This window comes from Crocodylus siamensis, chromosome 6 (genome assembly GCF_052110815.1).
Source record: "Crocodylus siamensis isolate JL-2025a chromosome 6, ASM5211081v1, whole genome shotgun sequence".
NCBI lineage: Eukaryota > Metazoa > Chordata > Crocodylia > Crocodylidae > Crocodylus > Crocodylus siamensis.
In genome coordinates this window covers 21,887,000-21,902,553 of record NC_143400.1, presented here as the reverse complement: position 1 = coordinate 21,902,553, position 15,554 = coordinate 21,887,000, and the positions used below count along the sequence as shown (strand labels likewise).

The following is a 15,554-nucleotide window of genomic DNA, read 5'->3' as shown; positions in this document are numbered from 1 at the left end:
GGTGGTCACAGTTGCTTCCTGTTTGGGGGAAAAAAATGAAGATTTCATATAAACAAATTGGCTAAAATTCGATATCTTCCATGTGTCAGGTATCCAGGTTGTAGCCTTATTAGTCTAGAGGAAAAGGCAAGCAGGACTCATAGCAGAGGTGATATCTTTTATGAGACCAGCGAGACTTCTGAAAAAAAAGTCTTTAATTGCAGGCTTGCGAGCACAAACACCCGTCATTGTCCACGTTCTCCTGGGTGGCAAACATGTTTTTGGTCTCATAAAAGATACCGTCCCAGAACGGGTCCTGATCGCCTTGTGCAGTGCAGCTCGCTGGAAGTGGGGTAGGAGCGCGTAACAGAAGGGGACGCCCCCGCGGGGCCCTGCCGGCCGTGACCCGGACTACAGACCCCAGAGGCACCGGAAGCAGGAAGAGGAAGTGACGTGTACCAGACTGCCAAGCCCCGAGCTCTCGGGGCGGCCGGAAGAGGAAGCGGACTCGCAGCTCCGGGCTGGTGGGTGCTGAAGAGCGGGCGGGCGCTGCGGAGAGGCGAGGCGAGGCGGGCGGACGGACACAGGCCGCGGCGGGGAGCGCCGCGCTACAGGCTGGTGCTTGGGGACTCCGGGGGGCGGGGGCTGCATGTGCTGGACGGATGCATGCGCCCCGTTGGTGCCGAGCGCTGCCCGTGTACTCGCCCTTTAAATGTGCGCTCTTCTACTCTGGAGGCCTGCGGCGGTGCAGCGACAGAGATTTCCTTGGCTGATACTGCTAGCCAGTTATTAACCAGCCGTATCGGCCGATGCCAGTCCGATAGCCGGTTTACTTTAAGATGCAATGCATTTGAAGTTACTGACATATATAAACCCCCCCCCTTTTTTTTTTTTTGGTGTGCTCCGGCAGCCTCCTGCATCACATATGTCAGAGAACCGGTGCTTAAAAATGGCAGCAGGAGCACTTGAACTAAAGCTCGTCAAATGAGTGCGGGGCCACGGGGGTGGAGGCTGCCGGCTGTGGGCTCGGGGCTTTCTGCGCTGTTGCCTTTGCCCCGGGGCCCCTGCCCGCCCAGCGGGGGGGAGAGCACAGCTCGCCGCCCCCACTGCTGCTGGGAGGGTGGGGGACGCGTGGCCGGCAGGGGCTCCCGAGGGAAAGGAAGCAGAGTGGAGAGCCCCGAGCGCACGGCAAGCAGCCTGCATCTGCCCCTTGCACAATCTAGGGGGTGCATGCCCCCATGCCTCCCCCAGGGGGTGCATGCAGTGGCGGGGAGCCACTTCCCCCACATCCCCTGGACAAGCCACCCATGGGTCTGACCCACTCCCCACCGTGGCCCCAGGTCCCATGCACTGCCTTGGCTGGGCAGCACCCCCAGCCCCTGCCCCTGCCCCACTCCCTCTCTCATGGCAGGGGCCTTGACCCGTGCCTACCACCCTGCTTCCCTCCCCCATACCCCTTCCACTCCATAAACTTACCTGCAGGGAGCTGCTGTCCACACTGCCTGGCTATATTCCTGGCCACGTGCATGAGTGTGGCCATGCACATGCATGCGGTGGCCTCTGTGTTTCGCTCCTGGCAGCCCCAAGCAGGATCCCTTGCATGCCGCATATATCGGAGCACCTCGAAATGCCCGTTTACCTGTATGTGTCCCTTCCCTTTGGCCTATTGTCTCTGACCTTAATTCCTAGGATGCTCTATATAAAAGCAAATAAACCCCTTGCTGGCTGCAGTGATTGTGTCTGACACTGCAGGGGTTTGATATACACTAACCCCAGAGCTTCCATCCTCCTGTGGGAGGACCCCACAGCACTCACTTATCCAGAAATCCCCCATCAGCCTGCTGCCCCCTGCACTGACCAGTAGCTGCTTGTGCTGGGGCTGAGCCTCAGGCAACTGGGAGCAGCTCCTGCAGGGACCGCATGACACAGAACCAGGCCCAGGGTGCTGCTGGCCCTCCTCTCCTGGGAGAAACTTCACCCTGCCTGGGTGGCAGCAGCAGCAGCTGCAGGTCCTGGTGTGCAAACCCTGCAGCCTGGCACCATGGTGCCCTGTCCCTGCCAGCACAGATGGAGACCTTGATGGGCTGCACCCCCACCACAGCCCTCCACATCTGCCCCACACACAGACCCCACCTGTGCCCACTCACCCCTTATAGCCCCTTCTGGTTCCTCCCTTGCCTGCACCCTGCGCAGACACCCCTGGGTGTTGTTGGCCATCCTCACCCATACCTGTGCCAGCCTGCATATGTAGCCCAAGATCAGAGATGTGGGTTTTCTGGAAATCTTTGAATTGGAATTTTCCAGAAAATTTTTGAGTGCCCTAAGTCATTGGTGACATGTAGCGGGTGCATGTGCACCCAGGGAAGTGCCAGCCGCCGAACCAGAAGTGCACGATTGGCCGCTGGGGGACCCCCGCCATTGGCAGTTGGCCTCTGCCCCCCCTCCCCCGTTGGCGATCCGGTGCCCCCCCCAGACTCGGGAGGCACCAGTTGCCCATGCCCTAAATAGAGCATGATCTGATTTAGCATGCTTATTTGACTTCTGTTTGGTAAACAAAACTAAAAAAAGTATCCCATGTTAATTTGATGTCCCAATAGCCACAAGTATTTGAACAGAAATACTTGATTTGGAAAAATATTAAATAAAGCACACTTAATGTGGTTTAAGTGTTACATTCAAACAAATTCATAGCTTTATGTGGAAATAAATTGTTTTTATTGGAATACTTGTAAAAAGGCAAAGGCAATACACAACAGCATGTACTTCCCTTACATTGTTTGTTTAAATTTAAGGAAGAAAATGAAGCCACTGTAAACTGTTGCCGCACTAATTTCAGCACACCCAAAGAATTGCGCACGATGTGCCATGGTTGTCCACTCATCAACTGCAACAGAGTTTAATTCTCATGCACGGAGTTCATTGCAGCCCCTCCAGTTTCACTGTCACTATCTGGAGAAGCACTTGCACTACTTATTAGTGCCATTTCAGAATCAGATTGAGGCAAATCTCATTCAGATCTACTTGAGCCACATCCTCTTTCACTAGAGGATGGTTTTATCAACGAGTCTATGGGCAAGGGCAGTGTGTCATCATGCTGCATTTTCTTCACTAATTGTGCTTCTGACTCCTTCTCCAGAAGCAAAGGATTTTGAGGAATAGAAACAAGCGTAGTGGTGCGTTTATTTGTTAGTCTATTCCTCTTTTTTGTCTCAATGGAGCTGAAAGCCTTCCAGCTCCATTCACAAGAAGCTGCTGTTGGTGGGATGCTTGGGATCCTCGTAGCCATCCTGGACAGCCGTCGGGTGTTACCGTATCCCTTCCACCAGGTGAGAGGAGACCTGTTCTCTGCTGCCCGCCAAATGATGTCTTTGCTCCAAAGTTTTTCTTTGGCGTGGTACTCAGCAATATCTGTCATCATGACTATTTCTTTGATGTTGGGGTCATTCTTAGCTACTTCCATAATTGTATCAAGAGCAATAGATGATTCATCAGATAAATGTTCTGTGTTGAGGATCCAGAAGGTTTGCTGCCAGATGAACTGGATGAGTGCAAGAGTCAGTTCTCTTAGTAAGCATTTGGTTCTACTTCTTTTTTGGATAGTGGTGAAGAAGGCAAGGGCTCAATTTGATTTTCATTCAGTTGTCTGAATATCTCTGGAATATTTGAAAGGCTTGGTGTATCTCTTTCAAGTTTCTTGATAGCCACTGAAACTGGTAGTAGCAAATTGAACGCTCCTTGAACTCAAACCCAGAACTGTCGAGAATCTGCTTCTGAATGTTCACGGGGATAATCTGGGATACTGCATCATCTGTTGAAGCGTGCTGCGAGCAGTTCTTTGTGTGCGGCAAACTATGTAAACACTTTGTAGCCGAGCCTCATCTAGTTCCTCCTGGCAATAAAAGTGTACTTTCCTTCCCCTGCTTCTCTTTCTATAATTTCTTCAAACTCTGATTAGCAACATGATGATTGTTGAATACCTTCACAATCGCTTTGCAGTTTGCTAATATTGTCTTCATTGTATTCACACTTACTATGTCCTTTGCCAGAAGATTCAACTCATGAGCAGGATGGGCAATTACTATTAAATGAGGATGCTTTGCCTTTAATATTTGCAATGCAGCTTTCATGTTACTCACATTATCAGTTACAAGGGCTTGTGCCCTGGAGGGGCCTGCACTTTCAACCTCTTCACTCAGTAATTTGTCTATGTATTCACCTGTATGACAAGAAGATTTGGTGGCAATTGCTTTCAGGAATATTGGTTCAGGTGTTGCTAACATAATGTTCAATAAAGGATTTCCTTGTATATCAGTCCATCCGTCTGACATGAGAGTCAGTGATTCTGCTTGACCAGTCCTTGGACTAGCCGTAGTTTGAACCCTGTTGTACTCTGTCTAAGAGAGAATATGATAAGTGATAATGTGATGGTAACTTATAAGATGGACAAATTAGTTTGTAATGTTCCTTCCAGTATTGATCTTCAGTTACGGAAAGAGGCGTACCACTTGTAAATACAGCTCAAGCTAATGTCTCGTATGCTTTTTCTTGCTCTTTATTCTGTCCACAAAGCTTGATAAATAGCTTGACTGTCTTGAACAGCAACCAGTGGTGGGTCGCATATCTGGTGACGGTGATCTTGAAAGCGAGGATCCTGCTTTTTCTTCCCCCAGACCTGGCAGCTCAACATTTTCATTTTCCTTTTTTTTTGCAAATCTGCTATTTCATTTGAGCTACCAAGTTCCTGCAACAAAAAGGGGGAAAGATTTTTATTTCAGCCTATTCTAGTCTGGCCTCATCCATCAGAAAGAGAAGGAGAAGCAGCAGGGAGGTTGCATTTCCCCCCCGCCCCCAGAAAGATCACTCTGCTGCTCAACTGGCTGCCCTGGGACTGCAGAGCCAAAGGGAAGCATAGTCTGGCCTCTGCCATCGGCCAAAGGACTAAGCTTACTCTGCTGGGTTGAAATAGTTAACTATTTATCTATTAGCTAATTTTAAAAAGAAATTTTAAAGAAAAAGAAAGCCTAAGCCTCTTTGGGTGCTTAGTGCAAGCAGAAAAGCAGGATACAAATATTTTAAATAAATAATAGTCCAGAGTTGCATGAATAACTTCTCAAATTATAATGTTTTAAAACAAGATCGATGCTAGTCTATGCTGTGTGCTGTTTAACATATTAATTCGTTTACTGACATAGGATTCCTGAAGTAGACTTTTCTCAGATGATGTTGTTCCACCACTTGGTTGTATTCGCTTTCCGTATATGGCTTGTTCTCTTTCAGGACAGTTTCTACACATGATTAAATGTTTCTTCATTTTTGTTATGTTGTTAGCATACTCCTGCCCGCAATATTTACATCTACCAACTTTCTTCCTTCTTTCAGTGGCTTGAACTTCACTATAATGATGCCACACACTAGGTTTTTTTTTGGTTAGGCATTATTGCCACTACTTCAAACAAACGCACTAAAAAACTAACAGATCTTATGCAAACACTTCCAACTTCCCCAACCCAAGAAACCAAATGAGACACTGCTCTGTGTGTTGGCTGAAACAAAAATTAATCACAGTTTTAGTTGTGGTTTTGCTCTCACACGCAGCCTGAGACGAAATAAAAATTTTAGCTTTTGTTTTGATTTGACCTGCACAGCCAGTTAGGTGAATTCATATTCAATTAGGTGATTTTCAGTTTGGATTATCGTGTGAGTGTATTTACCCTCCTGTTTACAATTCAATAAAACACATATGTACTCTCTCACACACTTCCTAGGGAGAATTACCTGGAAAGCATTAATTACAACTTTGAAACTGCCAAGCTTGCCTAATATTGTATTGGCATCCATTCATTGTTACTAATGAATTTTATGAAACAATGTACGTTTAGAAATGGAAAATTTCCCACAGTAAAATTAAGCACTGGAAAAATGTCCACCCCTGAGGTCCCTGGAATGGGGGGGGCAGGGCTCGGGGGCAGTGGCTGCAGTTCAGGGGTGAGGGTCACAAGCAGGACTGGGGGGCAAGGGCTGCAAGCTGGGAGTGAGGAGCACCAGCAGGGCTGTGGGGGCAGGGCCTGTCGACTGTTTCTGTCTCGAGTGGCGCTGGGTCCGAGGGTGGGAAGACCCTGCCTCCCCCAGAGGAAGCTGGGGAGGGGCTCCCCTATTTCAGGTGACTTTGTCCAAGTCCCACCTGGGCAGGGTGCTGTGGGCTGTGGGAGATGTTGATGGTGTCCAGGGGGGTCTGTGTGCCCTGGGTGGGGGCGCAGGGCAGAAGGTGCATGTAGCTGTAGGACCCTGGGTGGTGGCTGGGTAGGGCCCGGGGCCATGCACAGGGCATTGTAGGAGGGGCTGTGGGGCCGGGCAGGGGCAGGGGCAGTGGAGGGAGAGCTGTGTCCCCTGTGGATGCCGTGGGGAAAGGGAGTCAGTGCTGTAGGGGCATGAGGGGGACCTGGGCCACTCCGGGTGCCTGCACGGGCTGATGAGGCTGGGGGCAGGCATGAAGCTGGGGGGTGGTGGGTAGCTGTGGTTGGGGTGTTTCTGGAGCCAACCCAGTTTCTGCAACCTATGTCAGGCAGGAGGGCAAGTGAGGACAACCCTGAGACTGCTTTGAGTGGGGGGCGGTCGGGGGCATCAGGGTCAGGCAGACCTCGGGGCTGGGGCTGGGGCAGGGTCACCATCGCATGGTGAAGTCTGCGCTGTCTCCTTTCACACAGGTAGCCCTGGAGATCAGATGCCCTCAGCAGGCACCAAGTGTGAGTGAAGGGAGAGCCCGAGCCCAGGCCCCTGACTGGGTGAAGCTGCTCCTGGTGGAGCCAGTGGCAGCGGTGCTAGAGCCCAGGGCACCGTGCACCTTCCCCACACAGCCCCGGGGAGCCCGAGGGGACGTTGGAGGAGCAGGAGCCGGGAGGTCTCCGAGCAGGAGCGGAGCGGGCAGGACACGTCCCTGGTGTGGTCCCTGAGGTGGGCGGCACCACAGGCACGAGCAGCAGCTGCAGGAGGAGCTGGTCCAACCCTGTAAGATCTGGAGGTAGGAGGTGAATCAGGCCATGCAGCCCCTGCCTGAGCCTGAAGATCCTTTGGAGACCCCCCAGGTGGCCCTGGGGCACGACCTCCCCACCCCAGAGACCTGGCGCCGGTGCTTCCGGGCCCTCTGCTACCGGGAGGCGGCGGGGCCGCGGGAGGCATGCAGCCGCCTGCAGGAGCTGTGCTGGGGCTGGCTGGAGCCGCAGCCTGGAGCAGGTGCTGGAGCTGGTGGTGCTGGAGCAGTTCCTGGCCATCCTGCCGCGGGGCATACGGAGCTGGGAGTGGGGGCGCGGCATGGAGACCTGCGCCGAGGCCACGGCCCTGGCTGAGGGGCTGCAGCCGGGGCAGGCGGAGGAGAAGCTCCAGGTGAAAACATTTCACCCTGATCACAGATGCTGCTCTACCCCGTCTCCATGTACTTGGGGGATGTTCCCTCCCAGCCCATCTCTCCCAGATCTCAGATCCCCAGTGACATATTTCTCATCCCCAGGTCACAGTGTGTGTGCAGGTCGAAGAGGTGTCCTCCCACAAGATGCAGTCCACTGCAGCATTACAGGAACCTGGTGATTGCTGGCTGGAGCAGCCACAGACCCATTATGCAGACATGTCTCTGGAGGAGTCCGGAGAGAGGGAGACCCTGGGGCCTCAGGACAAGTCACCTCATGTCCTCAAAGAGGAGCCCCCGCCCCACCAGAAATCAGGTGAGGTACAAGATGCAAGGCCTGGGTTTGTGTCCAAGTGCCTGAGTGGGTGTCCTGCATGCAGGGGGAGAGGCTTGAATGTTAGCCCCTGCCTGTGATAGGGTTAAATTATGTATAACTACACAGCTGTGCTCCCACAGAGCTCTGATCTCTGTGGGGGGGCAGCGCCCAGGCTGGGGGCACGGATCTTTCTCACTGCATGTGTGCAGCTCCCAGCAGAGAGAGGCTGTTTCTTGCTTGGGTCTTGTCATGCCGCCACGATAACAATTAGTGATGTAATTCACCTTCCAGCGGTCAGTGTTTACTGGCCCTTTTCTCATTCCTCTGTGAGTCTTCTGAGCCCAAAAAGGGGACGGTGTTGGTGACAGGGATGTGAAATTCTTTAGTGGCTTTTGGCTGGCTCAGGTAATGTCAGCCTCTATCCTGCTGAAGATTCCCCTGAAACCAAGGAGACCTGGGAGTTGTCAGCAGATGAAAGCTCCTTATGCTATTGCCCCAGACAAGACCCTTCCCTGGGAGCAGGTAAGGAGCACTGGCTGTACCCTTCCCAGCAGCAAGAGACACCATCCGTCAGCGGAGAAATCTCTCTTGCAGAACATTTGGATTAGGTCTGTGCCCCAGCACACCTGCTGTCCTTGTTCTCCCAGTGCTCCTGGAAGCATTTCACATGCCCTGGAGAAGACTAACTTTGCATTTCCCCTCCCTCTGCCCTCAACATGTAGATGCTGACACAGTCTCAACGTCCCTCAAGTTTCTGTCCCAGGGAGCGATGTCCCTGCAGGCTCTGATGTTCTGCTGCGATCACCACTCCACACTGGGACAGAGTTATTGGGGCTCACCTCCAGTGTCGTGCTGTCTCCACTATCAGCAAGATCTGTGGGACTTTGAGTCTATCTTCTCCCTCTTCCACACTCTGAAGCCTCATCATGCTTAGTCCCAAGCCAAACCAGGAGACAAGCGGGGCTTCCCCCGTGCCAGCAGTGCCAGGGCTAACCTGTGCACGCTCTTCCCCACCTGCAGGTGCTGGGACCCTGAGCAGAGCTGAGCAGCAGCCTCCTGAGGAGGGGCCTGCAATCCTGGAGCTGCAGAGGACTTGCCCAGGGAAACTGGAGAGGGGCTTCCTGAGACCTGAGCCGGGCCCAGGGCAGGGGGGCCAGGGCAGGCCTCCAAAGAAGGAGGAGAGCTTGGAGGTGAGCAGGGCACCCGGTTCAGTCATGGGTGAGAGTAGAGCTGGGGCAGAGCCCAGGAGGAGCCAGGGGTGCTGTAAGGAATCTGGGGAGTGGAGAGCCCTGAAGAGACAAGCTTGTGGTGATTGGGGCTGCAAACACCCCGAGCTGGTGTTAATAGGCGCTCCCTCCCAAGTGCAGGCACCCAGGGGTGCTGGCATGAGAAGGCCGGGTCAGGGCGTACGGAGTTGGGGCTCCTGCCTCTAAAAGTGGTGCCCAGGCTGCCTCAAAGGACAAAGGAAATAGAACATGGTTACTTAAAGCCAACACATCAACTCTTTTGTCCAGGGCTACATCCACATTAAATGTCAGCTAAAGACTGGGGAATTTTACACCCTTACCTGCCATGGCTAAATGTACAATTAGTTGTGCACAGAGTGATCCCAGACAGGGCTGTGGGGGCTGGAGGCAGGTGGGAGAGGAGACACTGATGGTGTAACGCTTATGACTGCAGCTCCAGGAGGTGTTTGAGGACGTGGCCGTATATTTCACGCGGAGGGAGTGGGAGCTGCTGGACGATGACGACAAGGTGCTTTACCGGGACCAGATGCTGAAGAATTACCAAGCCCTCGTTTCCCTGGGTAAAGCTCTGGTTCTTGCTTCTCCCTGGAGCTATGGGAGCTCTGGAGTTTTTTAGTTATCTCTGTTTCAACAGTCTCATCCTCATGAACTTTTGGCTGGTGATTTAAATCTGCTTCCTCCCCACTGCTCTGTCAGTGATCAAGCCTGTCTCACATTTCATATTGATAGATCCTTCTTCATTTGAGCCAGCCGCCTTTGTGTTTTCCCCATTCTTGTAATTCCTGGCGCTTCCATATTCAGCAGTTTCTTGTCAACATGTCAGCATGTTCATATTATCCCCAATTCATTGTCCATAAATGCACGAGCTGTTTATCAGGGAACGATTCTCATTTCCTCCCCCTCTTGCCTACAGTGTCCTCTTCAAATACTTTTAACAATCCTAGCATGCTCAGCTATGTGATACCTAAATCCCCTTTCTCCTCTTGTTATGATCCTGCAGAAGTTAATAGAAAGTCTTATCAGGCTCTGCTGCTACAACAGGTGAATGATGCATTTCCTCAACTCCTCCTCTAGTGACATATGTAGACGTGATGTCACCCAGGTACTTCTAGCAAGGGGTCACTGGAAGCTTCTGCCCACATCCCTTCCTAATACCTTCATCTCCATAGATCAGAGACTGGCTTTGCCGTATTTAAATTCTGACCTGTGCTGTCAACCTCACTCTGCCATTCTGAAAAAATGTCATGTCCTCTTCCTAAAATCCCTCTGCAGATCAGATGCCCATCACTGTGGTAAAAAGAAGTGGGCTAGGTGCAGTGCCGAGTGAAGACAAGTGTTCATTTCCAGAGGATCCCTAATACAGGGGCTTGTTCTGCTAGTGTGCAGGGTTGAGCTACTGACCACTTACTAGCTCATTGGCTTTTCTGATGCTTTCCCCCCTACCATTTCACGCAGCAACGGTGCTGCATAGGGGATGCACGTAGGTGCATGTGCACCCCTTGAGAGCACTGGTGCACTCCCTGGCAGGTCGTGCTCCCTGCTTAGGTGATGGGCAGGGGGGTAGGTGGGAGTGCTGGTGTCCCCCCTGCGAGTGCCAGCTGAGGAGTGGGAGTGCCGGACAAAGCGCTGCAACCACTTCTGGGAGCGCCGTGGCTGTTTCTTGGTCAGTGTGATCAGCTGCGGGGGACACCCCCAATTTAAGGTGGCACCAGTCGCCCATGCCAGCAGATTTCCTTAGGGAAGTGCTCAAATGCTTTTTCTTGCTCAGCAAAGAACATATAACCCAGTGTTTCTTAACCTGTGGGTTGCGACCCAAAAGTGGGTCGTTAGAATACTTGGAAGTGTCATGAGCAAGTCCCAGAAAAATGCAGGAAAGCATAGGAGAAGTTGCTTGGGGCACTTGGAAGTAGCGTTCACACATTTGTCTGTGTGTGCACGCCTGGCCAAAACGCAGCCAGGCAGGGTCACTGGAGCAGCCCTGGAAGCTGGATGTAGGTAAGTGTACAGGGAGTGGGGGTGGAGGTCCAGGGCTTGGGGACTGTCTGGGTATGTGTCTGTGGAGGGTGGTATGGAGCGGGTGGGTGTGTGCGGCAGGGTCAGATGCCCAGTGGAATTGGGGGAAAGTGGCTGAGCATTGAGCCTGTGGCGGGGCACAGTGGCTGGGGGGGAAGGTGCCTTCCCCTCCAGCAGGTGAAGGGAAAAGCGGGCAGTCCTTGGGGGCATCCAGGAGCTGCATGGCTTGGCCAGTGGCACCAGGGCTGTTGCCCATGCTCCCAGTGGCGGAGCAGCCAAGAAATGCTGCTGGGGGTGGGGGAGGAGGAGGGGCCATGACCGGGCTGCCTGATGTGACACTGGAGCTCCAGCCCAGGGCAGGGTGACAAGCCTCCCTTCCTCCCTCCAGCCCATGCTGGGTCTGGACTTTGCTGCCCTTAGGAGATGGAGCTGCTGCAGCCACCTTGCTCTCTCCTGAGCAGGACAGGGACAGCTGAAGACCCCCTCCAGCAGGGTTGGGGAAGGTTGGGGACTGTGGTTTGGGATTGAGGGGCAAAAGCATGACCCACAGAAGGAAGAGGACTGTGGCTTCGGAGTGAGGGGCACCAGCAGGGCCAGGGGGTTGTGGGTCAGGAGTGATGGACACTGGTAGGGCTGGGGGGCTGTGGTTCGGGACTGGTTATTGATCATTACAAATGGGTCCTGGTACAAAAAAGCTTGAGAACCAGTGATATAGACCATTTCTACAGTATGGCCTTTCACAGACTGTGAAATGGGTCTCTTTCTGACTTCTTTTATCCATACCCATGACTCCCAGGAGCTTTGTTTTAAACCCTGCAGAATTTGCCAACCTATGCACTCATCTCCCCTCCTGGGATGATCCTCCTCTTGGCTGGGATGATTGCTCAGTTGCAGCTACAGTTATTATAAAATCATCCTTTTCTGAGCCTAGTGACAATGAATTACTCTCTCTCTCAGAAAAAAGTCTCACTGTCAACCATCTGTCATGGATGCTTTTCACTGCCACAAATCCTCGTCTTAACCTTCACTGAGAATAAATTCTGGCCACTTCTTTTCCTGGATTTACACCAATAATTAAATGCGATCTATCCATAAATGTGTCCAGTGTCTCTTCTGTTTGGTAACTTGAAAACAGTAAAAGCTTTTTGGTCTCTAGTACATTACAGCTTACTGCATCTCCATACCTGTCAGTTTAATGGCCTTTCTAAACTGGGAGTGGTTAGCGTTTTGTTTCCTATGCCCATCCGTCCACCACCTGAGTGATAAGGATCATCATCGTCTCCCTTCTCTTTCACCCTATATTCCCATCTTCCCTTGTTCATCAGGTCCTGGTAGAAATCTTGAGTTCATTAGATCTATTCCCTAAATCCCACTTGGTTATTCTGCATCCAGTACCCAGTCACTAACCCTGTTTAACCACTGCCCCAAACAGGTTATCAAGGTCCCACACCTAACTTAATCTGCTGCATCCAGCGAGGACAGGTGAAGCTCTGGGTCTGTGATGATGAGGAACATGGGGAAATATCAAGGTTGGAAGACATGCTGCAAAGTAAGTTGTGGTTGACCCTCCACCTGACTCCCCTTTAATAAATGCTTCATGCCCAGAGTGCCAGGGGGATCTGAGAACTGCAGACCTTCCCTGTGTTGCCATTGCAGGGTGCTGACCTGAAATACAGCACATTAAGCTGTAATGTGTTCAGGCAGATGTTGTTCCCACTCCCTGAAATCCAACAGTGTGGAAATAAGCAACTGTTCCCTTCTTCTCCCTTTAATGACAGTTCTTGGAGACAGTCAGGTTTGCTGTCTTGATTTATTGGCCCAGATCTTAAATTTCCATCTTCAATCAGCAATGTAACAGTTCATTGCACAGCCCAAGGTAGCCATACCTCTGTAACACCCTCACCCAGGGCTTGGTGGGATTAGTAGTCCCCCATGGAAACCAGCATGGTATGCAGAAGCTTTGTGTGGCTGTTACTGTTGGACAAGAAAAAAGCTGATGGTTTCCCTGGTTTCTCCTGGTCATGTTGACCTGGAACCCAGGAAGTGTTTCATCATGGTCTCAGGCTGCATGAAATGGCTCCATGGCACGGGTGGGATTCAGAAGCTTTCAAGTTGTGGGTAGAAGTGAATCCCCCATGGTTTGCACCAAAATTGCCACCTTCCAGTTTTGTCTCTGGTGTCCTGAGTGTCATGAAGCCTAAAACTCAGTAGAGTCCAGGTTCAGGTTCATGTCAAGGCCTTAGACCCAGTGCAGACTCCTGTGACATGGAGGCCGCCTGAGACCCGTCACTGGAGAAGCTCCATGGGCTCATTCCTTGCACCAAACCTTGCTCTGGAAGCAGGGAGGAGGTATAGCTCTGCTCCTTTCAGAAGAGAGAGCAACAGCTGTAAGTCCTCCTCTCCTCCTCAGGCTGTTAGAGCAAGGAGCAATTCAGGTACTGTCCTGACGCAGGGTCTGAGGTAACAGGCCTGAGAGCTGGGTCAGAAACTCTGAGAGTCCAGCTCTGAACTCCACCAAGTAGGGAACATTAGCTCGGCACAGGGACCTGCCCCTCCGTCGCCCCCAGCACTTGGGGTTTTGGCAGGAAGACCTTGTTTTCCAAGGTCCATCCCAGCAAAAGGAATAGCAGTGTTTGCTCTCTGCCAACAGGGTAGGGACTAATTTGGTGTTTCTCTTCCCCATGCAGGAGGTGCCTGGCTGCTGAGCAAACCTGAGGAGCAACCTCCTGTGGGAAGGTCTGCAGATCTGGAGCCAGCATGGACTTCCCCAGGGAGTTTGGGCAAGATGGACTCCCTGAGATCTGAGAAGGAGCCATGGCACAAAAATCAGTGGAGGCCCCGAAAGCAGATGGAGAACGTAGCAGTGAACCAGGTACTAGCTGCAGCTGTGTGTGAGAGTGGAGAAGGGGCAGAACCCAGAAAGAGCCCTGGGTGCAGGGAACAAATTCTGGAGGTTAGAGACCTAAAGAGTCACTTGAAAGATGCACTGCATCCCAGCCAAACATTGGCCTTGGGAAGGGCCTTGGAGGGAAGCAGGAGCTCACTGCCAAGCACAAGGGCAGAGCCAACCCCTCCCCAAAAGTCAGGAAAACCTTTAACTGCCCCTCACTCCTGGCTCTTCACAAGATAAGGAACACTGGGGAGAAGTCCATCATATGCACCAAATATGGGAAGACCTTCACCTGCCTCTCCACCCTGGCTGTTCACCATCAGATCCATTCTGGAGAGTTCCCCCACTGCTTCACCAAATTGGGAAAGTGCTTTGTGTGCCCCTCGGACCTGGTCAAGCACCTACATGTGCAGGGGGGGGAAACATCAGTACCTTTGTGTCAAGTGTGGTAAAACCTTTACTCATTTCTTTTCCCTGGTTTAGCATCAGCACATCAACCTGGGGAGGAAGACCCACCGCTGCACTAAGTGCAAGAACTTCCTGTGCCGGCAAGACCTGTCCCAGCACCAGTGTGTGCAGATGGGGGAGCAAACACACCGTTACACCAAGTGTGGTAAGAACTTTAGGCATTCCTCCAACCTGGTTAGGCACTGGTGCATGCACACAAGGGTTAAGCCACATCATTGGTCAAGGTGTGGGAAGAGCTTCAATCTGTCCTTGAACCTGACCAAACACCAGCTCATCCACACAGGGGAGAAGCCACATCAGTGCTCAGAGTGTGGGAAGTGCTTCAACCGATCCTCCCACTTGGCCCGGCACCACCTGATCCACACAGGGGAGAGGCCACATCAGTGCTCAGAGTGTGGGAAGAGCTTCACTCACTCCTCCAGCCTGGCTCAGCACCAGTGTGTCCACACAGGGGAGAAGCCATATCAGTGCTTAGAGTGTGGGAAGAGCTTCACCCGATCTTCCCACCTGGCCCGGCACCAGCTTATCCACACAGGGCAGAAACCACATCAGTGCTTAGAATGTGGAAAGAGCTTCACCCAGTGCTCTCACCTAGCCCGGCACCAGCTTATCCACACGGGGGAGAAGCCACATCAGTGCTTAGAGTGTGGGAAGAGCTTCAACCGGTCCTCCCACCTGGCCCGGCACCAAGTTATTCACATGGAGAAGAAGCCGCATCAGTGTTCAGAGTGTGGGAAGAGCTTCAGCCAGTACTCCCACCTGGCCCAGCACCAGCTTACCCACACAGGGGAGAAGGAACATTTGTGCTCAGAGTGTGGGAGGAGCTTTACTCATTTCTCCACCCTGGCTCGGCACCAGCGCATCCACACAGGGGAGAAACCACATCAGTGCTCAGAGTGTGGGAAGAGCTTTACCCGATCCTCCCACCTTGCCCAGCACCAGCGCATCCACACAGGGGAGAAGCCACATCAGTGTTCAGAGTGTGGAAAGAGCTTCAGCCGGTCCTCCCACCTGACACAGCACCAGTTTATGCACAAGGGGGAGAAGGCACATTTGTGCTCAGAGTGTGGGAAGAGCTTCACACACTCCTCCAGCCTGGCTCGGCACCAGCGCATCCACACAGGGGAGAAGCCACATCAGTGCTCAGAGTGTGGGAAGAGCTTCACACGATCCTCCCACCTTGCCCAGCACCAGCGCATCCACACAGGAGAGAAGCCAATTCGGTGCTTGGAGTGTGGGAAG

The 15,554-nt window shown here is 52.5% G+C and overlaps 1 protein-coding gene across 1 annotated transcript; it reads left to right on the top strand.

The window, feature by feature from the left end:
• Window positions 1-464: 464 nt before the first annotated feature.
• On the top strand, window positions 465-15,554 carry LOC149861596 (uncharacterized; the record flags this gene model as incomplete). The annotated part of the gene is made up of 8 exons (XM_090053781.1): window positions 465-6,997; window positions 7,484-7,694; window positions 8,715-8,884; window positions 9,375-9,501; window positions 12,387-12,503; window positions 13,642-13,826; window positions 14,328-14,457; window positions 14,596-15,554. Coding segments are annotated over exons 2-8 (1,857 nt in total), but the record flags the coding sequence as incomplete, so codon positions are not given.